This window comes from Octopus bimaculoides, chromosome 14, assembly GCF_001194135.2.
Source record: "Octopus bimaculoides isolate UCB-OBI-ISO-001 chromosome 14, ASM119413v2, whole genome shotgun sequence".
NCBI classification, from domain to species: Eukaryota; Metazoa; Mollusca; class Cephalopoda; order Octopoda; family Octopodidae; genus Octopus; species Octopus bimaculoides.
In genome coordinates, this window is record NC_068994.1 from 5,091,922 (window position 1) to 5,100,908 (window position 8,987).

General features: G+C 36.3%; 1 protein-coding gene across 10 annotated transcripts in view; it reads right to left on the reverse strand.

Annotated features, from left to right (window-relative positions):
- The window catches only part of LOC106868329 (uroporphyrinogen-III synthase), a 63,063-nt gene that overhangs the window by 1,415 nt on the left and 52,661 nt on the right, over window positions 1-8,987 (reverse strand). For 9 of the 10 annotated variants that reach the window (XM_014913531.2, XM_052972629.1, XM_052972624.1 and 6 more), the window contains 6 exons: window positions 5,217-5,332; window positions 4,387-4,570; window positions 2,580-2,642; window positions 2,160-2,234; window positions 1,606-1,695; window positions 342-427 (listed from right to left, as the gene is read on the reverse strand). In XM_014913531.2, coding sequence (XP_014769017.1) covers window positions 342-427; window positions 1,606-1,695; window positions 2,160-2,234; window positions 2,580-2,642; window positions 4,387-4,570; window positions 5,217-5,332 — 614 coding nt within the window. Of the gene's footprint in view, window positions 1-341; window positions 428-1,605; window positions 1,696-2,159; window positions 2,235-2,579; window positions 2,643-4,386; window positions 4,571-5,216; window positions 5,333-5,989; window positions 6,107-8,987 lie in introns of all 10 variants that reach the window. The other variant, XM_052972627.1, reaches the window with a different exon arrangement.

Here is an 8,987-nt window from a genome sequence, read left to right on the forward strand (position 1 = left end):
CCCCCCCCCCCCCTTGTATAGAAAGACAATTTTATCAAATTTGACACTTAAGAGACAATAGGGGAATAAACCTCATAAGATCTGATGTCTCTAAAGCGAGAATAAAATTTTATTTCCTTCAATTTAGTGGTACATGATTTTTTTTTTAAGTCTGTTGTACTTTTTGTTTTTTTATTTTGATTCCCCTGTGATATTATTAACATTTTGAATAACAAAAATTAAATATCACAAGGATTTTAGAAATGATTTGGGGTGGCATGGCCAAAAATCGGTTGGGAACCATTGGGTTAGATGGAAAGTCAGCTGAGGCAAGATTTTCGGACAGAATGACTTGAACTCACCAGTGCTTTACATACTCCATCGATACATATGTGAAGATGAGGATTTGGCAGTGTTTCATAAACTGTTATTTCTTCAACTGGTATTCCTGAAAATGACAACCAAAGACGCAAACATAAACATTGCTTAATGAAGTTGGTTTGACACAAAGCAAAAAAACGTGTAAGATTCTAAGAGTGTTATTGTTGGATTCTGTCCTAAATTACTACAGTCAGTATGTGAAGCTGGTGAGGAAGGCACATGAGGTTGCTAAGCTTGCTAGAAACAGCAGCAGAATTGCCATGAAAACACACCACAGCATTCTAAATACAGTGGAGAACGTTGTCCTAGATATATGGCTAAAAAAGAGGCATGTGCATGAGTGAATTGTCTTCGATCATAAGTCTGGTTGATTACGGTTGACCTGGTGTTGTAGAACGAAAATAACTCATGAATACTACTGAGAATGAAGCATATAAACAGAAGATGAAAAATTAATTAGAGCTGACGGCTGGAAACGATCTGGTCTGATGCCATCAGAACTGAAAACATAACCCAGGTAATGCATTTATCAGTAACGAACTCTTGACTATTTCTGTTTTCAGGACACTCCTACACATGTTAACAAATTCTATTCCTTTGTGTTTTCTCTTTCTTTACAAGATATTACAGTTGCAGTTAATAAATACATTAGCAATTTTAAATTACATAAGCACTGACTACTACTGCCTTCAGAGAACACAATAACTGCCTCAGCAGAGTCGTAGAGTAATAAGCTAGTAATAGAGTTAACTAAGTGATGGTGGTTGACAAATAAGGAATTAAATAGATGGGTTAATAAGGAGGTGGTGGGAAACAAATAAGGGATTATATAGCAGGACTAATAAAGTGCTCGTGGTGGGAACAAACAAAAGATTATATAGCAATGAGGACATAGTGGTGGTGGTGGCGAAGTAAATAAGGGATTAGAGATTAAGTAGTAAGGCGAAAACAAACAAGAAATTATGCAGAAGGGTTAATTAAGATGTAAAATAAAGATTGGATAGCAATGAGGACATAGTAGTGGTGGCGAAACAGACAAGGGATTACAGAGATTAAGTGGTAAGGTGAAAACAAACAAGAAATTATGCAGAAGGGTTAATTAAGGTGTAAAATAAAGATTGGATAGCAGGTAAGAAATGATAAATTTGGGAGTGAATCATGTAGGCAACTGAAAGGAGGTATATGGAACCCATATTCAGTTTTTAGAAGAGATCATTATATTCTTAATAAAACCTGTTGCCTTACCATTTTGTTTGAGGTGAGTTGGAAGGTCGTCATTTCGTATCTTGCTACAGGGGAACAGAATAGGTTTACAATCTGACTTCTTTTCTATTTCTGTAAGGCAACACAAAAACAAGAATTAAATATAATTACAAAAAAGAAAGAAAAGAGGAAGAAGCAGCTTTACAAAACATTTAAGAGTAAACTATGTAACCCCTATGGTAGCAAAGAGCCCAAGTTATACCTTTTCTTTTAGTCATATACAATGATTGCTAAATTTACCCCTCCATTTCTGGCTCAACATTTAATTTTCATTTGTGTTAAAATATTTTCATTGCTCTGAAACCACAACTTGTGCACTGACAAAACATGGTGTTGATATATATATATAAATATCATAAATATACACACACACACACACACACACACACATATATATATCATATTATAAGAAGGTATTATAAATGTGTGTGTGTTTTGAAAAGGTTCTATTTGACTTGACAGTTTTCATATTTATTTTTACGGATCAACAAAAGGGCGAAATTCAATCAAGTTTTAGTTTGTTAATTTTGTCTTACCTTTCAAAATGAATTCAGCTAACTTTTTACCATGGCCACTATTTTCACCTGTAGGTTTGAAGCCTAAATTGGCAGCTAAAATAGAAAATAAAGTGCATATCATATATATATATATATATATATATATATATATATATATATATATATATATATAAATGTACACATATATATATATATATATGCATATATAAATATACATATATACATACATGTCTATACACACCCACACATAATAACAATAGCAGGGTATGATCTTCTCTCTCACTCTCTCTACACACACACACTCATACACACATTTACAAAACTAATGGATGTACAACTCAGGTACAATCTGGGTGAAAACCCCAGCCATTTCATGAGCTGACCTTAAATGCAGAGGAATACAAATATATGCTTGGGGTCAGATAAGTCGTACTCTACCTGAGGTCGCCGTACTCTTGCCAACTACAAAACATTTCAGGTCCTTGCAGGTTGTCTTCTTATCTAGAGTAAATAAAACAACAAGAGATGTATCGAAATGACAATGATGATGATGGTGGTGGTGGTAATGAACAATGTGGCTAATACTAAGAATATGGTATACGTGTTGCACAATCATCTACTGCTATAATCGATACAGGGTACAGATACTTTCAAGCACCTCCTTGTGCTTCTCACCTCTCATTACTATTTAATGTTGTAGTGTTTTATGAAGACAAAGAACCAAGGAACCAGGTTTACTTGTATTGGTCTTTCAAAGTTCTTTGCTTGTGGGTGCCTGGTGAAGCATTCAAGCCTGACAAGACTGGAAGCATACAATCACAAAACTGCACATTCAACAGTTGGGACATATCCTCAGCCTCTTTTCTTCAATTCAAATGGTTAGAAGAATTGGGTGAAAACACCTGTAACTGAACAGCTTTATTTAAGGAGAGCCCGTCCCACCAAAATTTCCAGGAAGAAACAAGAAAAGGTCTCAACCATTGCCTGTCCTGCAAGCTGGTCAGTTTGCCATGACTGACAGAGCTGTTCCATTCAGCAGGAGTAGCAAATGTAAAATGTATAAAAATTATTAAAAAATGTAAAGGACATATCTATGAATGTACCATTGAAATGGTGTGAATCTTGCTGGATGATGAAAAATCCAACAGGCTTGATCACCAAACTCATCATCATCCTTTAATGTCCATTATCCACACTGGCATGGATTGGATGATTTGACCACAGATGGTCAACACCAGGCTCAGTTGTCTGCGCTGGCATGGTTTCTACAGATGGATGCTTTCCTTAAGGCCAACCACTTTACAGAGTGTACTAGATGCGTTTTATACGACAACAGCACTAGTATCAATTCCGCTGTGGTGGTCAGGTCTTTTTGAGTAGAGCAATGTGATGGATATCTCAGTCCTTAGTCATCTCCTTCGTAGAACTTAACTGATGCAGGTTCAATATTGCTTCTGTTTCTGAGACATTACTTTTAAAGAAAGACCAACTCATTGAAACAATTTGGGGGGTGGGGGCTGAAAAGGAGAGAGAGCAACATTGACTTTGCCATCAGGAAGAACCTAACTAATAGGCTGGAGGAGTCTGGGGCTAAACAGCAATTATTTGGTTCCCATTTTGTACAACACAGTATTAAGGATGGCAGCTCAGTATATTTGGTTTCCAGGCCTTAACTCTTTAACTATCAAACAATAACAACAACATCAATACAAGTCTTATAATCACATCAATAGTTAACCCCCTTTTGTGGCCTGATCTCAAATGAAATGTTACCACGTCATTCACAAGTATGACCTGGTAGCATGTTTTGATTGTTTTAGGTGCCTGTGTAGTCTAGAGAAGACTCTTTCAGTGGTTGTTTGATCTGCTAGAAATAACAACCGAATCTGTCACAAATCACATTTTATCATCTTCAGAAAGGACAAAAAAAAAAAAAGAGTTCACTGTATAATGTTGTCCAATCTACTATCTAAAATACAGGGTAGTCATAGATGGAAAGCCTTTGCTCACAGATTTGATGATTGGGCTGACTCGGGGCTAAACAACAACAACATATCCGAAAGACCACACTTTGCTGCTTGATTTGCAAGGAATAGTAGCTAAATCTCTCTCAAATCACACATCACTGTCTTTAAAAAAAACCCAAAAGGGCCTGCTGGATATTGTAGCCGAAGGTGAAATAAGGACTGCATCTGACATGGTGAGGTGGTCATGGCTGGAAAGGTTTTGATCAAAGGTGACTTACTGTATGCTGTTAGCTGCTTAATGGCAGAGTCCACTACCACCACACTACGAGTACTGGTGAAAATGATGCCACTGTATTTATTTCTAGCATCTCCACTGAGCTTTTGTGCCAAGACATCTGTGTGCAAAGATTGAAACGACAGCACAGGTACAACGTTGACAGTCAGTTCAGATTTCTGTAATTCCTGCAAATAGAAAGCATAAGAACATGGTGAAGGTCCTCTAAGACAACGATGATAATGGTTTTAACACAGGCCAAAGTTTGAAATTTGAAGGAAGGGAACAGTTAATTATATCGACACCAATATTTGACAGGTACTTTGTTATATTGACCTCAAAAGGATGAAAGGCAAAGTTGACCTCAGCAGGATTTGAACTCAGAATGTAAGGAGTTGGAAGAAATACCACTTAACATTTTGTCTGACGTGCTAACGATTCTGTCAGCTCAGCACCTTAATAACAACAGCAACAATAATCCTCTCTACCAATTATTGTAGCTGCATAGACAATGATTGAGAACCAAGATGTTTGGCTCCAGGTTGGCTCAGATCAAGGAGATTTTTATCATCAAAGACGGTCCAGTCTTGACCATCACATTTTTTTGTACATCAATGATTACATTATTCAGTGTTATGTAAGGCAGTATGTTATGATCTGAGGGCAAGTTGGCTGCTGTCACTTGCAGGTTGAGTGACTGCATAAAGGCTCCTTTCATCAGCTTACATAGTAAGGTTTGTGGAGATCTGGAGGCAAGGATGTCGCTTACACATTGTGGGAACAACAAATCAGTCACTGGGGAAAGAGCAAAGAGACAACAAACACATGACCTACCGCCAGAAATATGTCGTTTTCACCTTCTGCTGGAGATTTGAAGAGAATAACTGAATTCTTCTTTATGTCCTTCGACATTCTGTTTGAATCCCTGGGTACTCCTGAGTGACCGAGACCTGCAATAAAAGGGGCAGTAGTTCTCTGATTGGCCAGCTGAAGACATATTGCATATCATTACAGAATAAAAAGGGTTATAGATTAAATACAGCATCAAGTATACATACATGCATGCACAAGAATGTGTGCATGTATGCACACACACACACACACAGAGTAATTGATGGAGTGCTCCTTTAACCCTTTAGTGTTTAAACCAGCCATATCTGGCCCAAGTATTCTATGTTTTATATTTGAACTAGCCATATCTAGCTTCTCACACCTAACCTACATTGACATTCTAAAAAAAAATAATCACATCATTGAAACCTCAAAGCTATGAGATAATACATGATTAATTCAAAACAATTTGAGTGAAAAAGTATTACATTTAACAGTGTAATCTGAACATTAAAGGGTTCTCAGTCAAATCGTCCAACCCATGCTAGCATGGAAAGCGGACGTTAAACGATGATGATGATGATATATAATGTAAGTATGTATCAACAAGCAAGCACAGATAAGGTGTGGGGCTGGGGAACTGGGTGTGATACAGCTGATTACTCTAATACTAAAAACCAAATGCGATATAAATCAAATGCTACAAGTTATTTTGTCTGGCATTCTAATACTGCTGCCACTCTACCACCCTTACCAAAGTAATAGAAAACACTGACCTTTTTTCTGGTAGAAAATACATCAGCACTCTACAAGTAATAAATGACCTTCTACACACTAGTGTAGCTAGAATGTGTGCTGTCTGGGATGGCCCTTCCGTTTGCTGCCACCGGACCCTACAAAAACACATAAATCTTAGAGTAGACCTAAAAGTACCCCTTTAAAAATGCCGCCCATGGCTAACCACCCCTACATTAGTGCTTCCATAAAGGTCAGGTGAGGCACACAATAGAATACTGCTTCTATATCTGGGAGAGTGCCACTGCTATTTATTTAGGCAGCCAAGATGGCATCCAAAAGACAGCCACTCATCTGATTCACATGAAGTCACTCACATCTACACTCCAATTCTGACCCACAGATGATGTAGTCTTCTCTCTCCACTTTTTCTACTGTTACTGGAGTGACCTCTTCTCTCCAGAGCTGGCTTATCTCTTGCCACCTCAACTTAAGCCCTTCCAACTCACTTGTCTCTCCTACTCTCATCACCCATCGTGTCCCCTTCCACCACAGATCCAGCACTAACCATTGCACCCAGTCCTTACTCCCTGATTACCTTCCCACTGGAATCCTTTCACTGCAAACGTTTTGTCTTGCAGCTGTCAACTTGCAACCGTTTAATAGGAACATTCACTGTATCACTCTCACCAGTCCCACACTATCTATAAAAGCCATGGGCACTGTCCCTCCAGCCAGACCACATTAATCAAGATATGATAATAAAGAAAAATGGTTTCTAACACAGACATAAAACTGCAAATTCTAGGCAAAATGTTGGTTAAATTAGTTCTAGTATATGATTGGTAATTATTTTAATTCTGTTCAGAAAGTCACCTGACATACCAGAAAGATGAAAGGCAGAGTCGACTTCAGCACAACTTAAACTTAGAATGTAATGAGATATAAACTAAAAACTGCAAAGAATTTAGACTGTTGCTGCACAACAATCTCTCTTACAGTGACACAGTGTTGTTGTACACTGATTGTTTACCTTGACACAATGTTGCAATTTCTCTCTCTCTACCCCCCTCCTTCTCTCTCTCTCTCTCTCTATTTTTTCTATCCCTCATACACTCTCGATTTCATGTATTTTCATTTTTATTGTAAGTACACAATCGTCCATGTAACCTACATATCATTCTTGCATAAATTTATGTTTTTATCATTTTAGAGATTTGAGTAACGTAATTTGTATAAACTCTTAAATTGAAAAATTATTGCAGAATTTTAATTTTCAGTCATAGAAACCATTCATATTATTAATATTAATGAGCTGCAATATGAATGTAACTTGAATTAATTAGTGTCAAGTCAGTTAGTGTGTTTGGCTTATGCAGGGGAATATTTTATACAGTAAGTTAGCAGCTTATCAAATGTTATGTTAATGGTGTCTCCATATGTGACCTCTATGAAAACAAATATTTTAAGTAGTTAGTTAATAGCAAAGTGTAATAGCACATGGCCTGGTGGTTAGGGTGTTGCACTCATGATTGAAAGGTTTGGTTTCAATTCCCAGACTGGGCAGTAAAACATGAATAAAACATTTCATATCACATTGCCCTGCAATCACTTTGACATCTGACCGGTGGCACACCATGCACTTGGACAAACAATGTCAATTTGATGGACAGGGTCAGCTAAAGTAGAGGACAGACATTTGATCACTATAAAGAAAAGGATCTGAGCAAGTTGTTCAACGAGAAATTGCAGAACTGTCTTTCTCAAACTTGGGAGATAGCCATGATAATATATATTGTTTTTCTTGGGACAAGGCATATATATATATATATATATATATATATATATATATATATATATATATATATATATATATATATATAATAATATTAGGGACAAAATCCAAAATTACAGGTAAAAACTCAATTGAAATCAATTTATAAAAAATTAAAATTAAATTGAGCTTTATAGATAAAATATATAGTTTTATATATATATATATATATATATAGATATATATATATACACACAGAGTAAGGTTTGTACAATATCCATCTTCCAAATTCATGTATAGGGCGTTGGTTGAAATAACACACGCACACACATATATAAGTACATGTTGTGATATATGTATGTGAGTACAATAGCCACTAAGCTAGAAGCAGTAATGTTGATGCCATATGCCCTGTCAACAAACCATTTGCTGACTGTGCTTTCAAAGACATACAAGAGACCCCCTGATGCAAAAATCAATTACAGGTCAGTGACTAAAAGGATACCTGTCTATTAAATGTTAATGAAAGTGATTAAAAGTGGTTTTCTTTTGTTTGTTTTCTGTGTGTTCTTAAATGAAACTTCTGCTCAGGGATGCAACTATTTCAGATCTAACATACAGTCTCAGATCATGTTACTTGACAAACAAGAACAATTTTGATATTTATATATGTATGTGTGTGTGTGCATATGTTTGTAGACATGTATATATATATATAAATGCATGTCTACAAACATATATATAGTGCACACACGTGCATACATAGACCCACCTACTCATACACACTAAATTTTTGAATAGTTTCCATGTTTCCATCAGGCAAATTCCATTCACAAGGTACAAAATAATCCAACAAAACTAGTGGTGGTGGAACACATTGGCAAAAGGAAGAAAATTGTACAGAGAAGTTTGTGCTCTTTTGGATAAGTCAATATATGCTACAGCAGGGGCTTTCAGTGGTTTGTCATGGATTAACCCTTTCTCCACTGCATTTATTTTGAGATGCTCTGTTGTTCTTTCAATTAATTTTAAATATAATAAAGAATTTAGTAAAATAACTTAGTTATCATTCAGCTAGTGTTAGGAACATAAATTGTGACTAAGGTTTGGTGGAAGATTTTAATTCAAAACTTATGAAAACAAGACATTTGTACTCAGAGCCAGAACCGGTTTCAGCCGGGTTGGTATCAAAAGGGTTAAGAATTGTTTCTCTATTGTATATTCTAACCCTTTCGTTACCATATTTCTGTTGACATGTTCTGTGG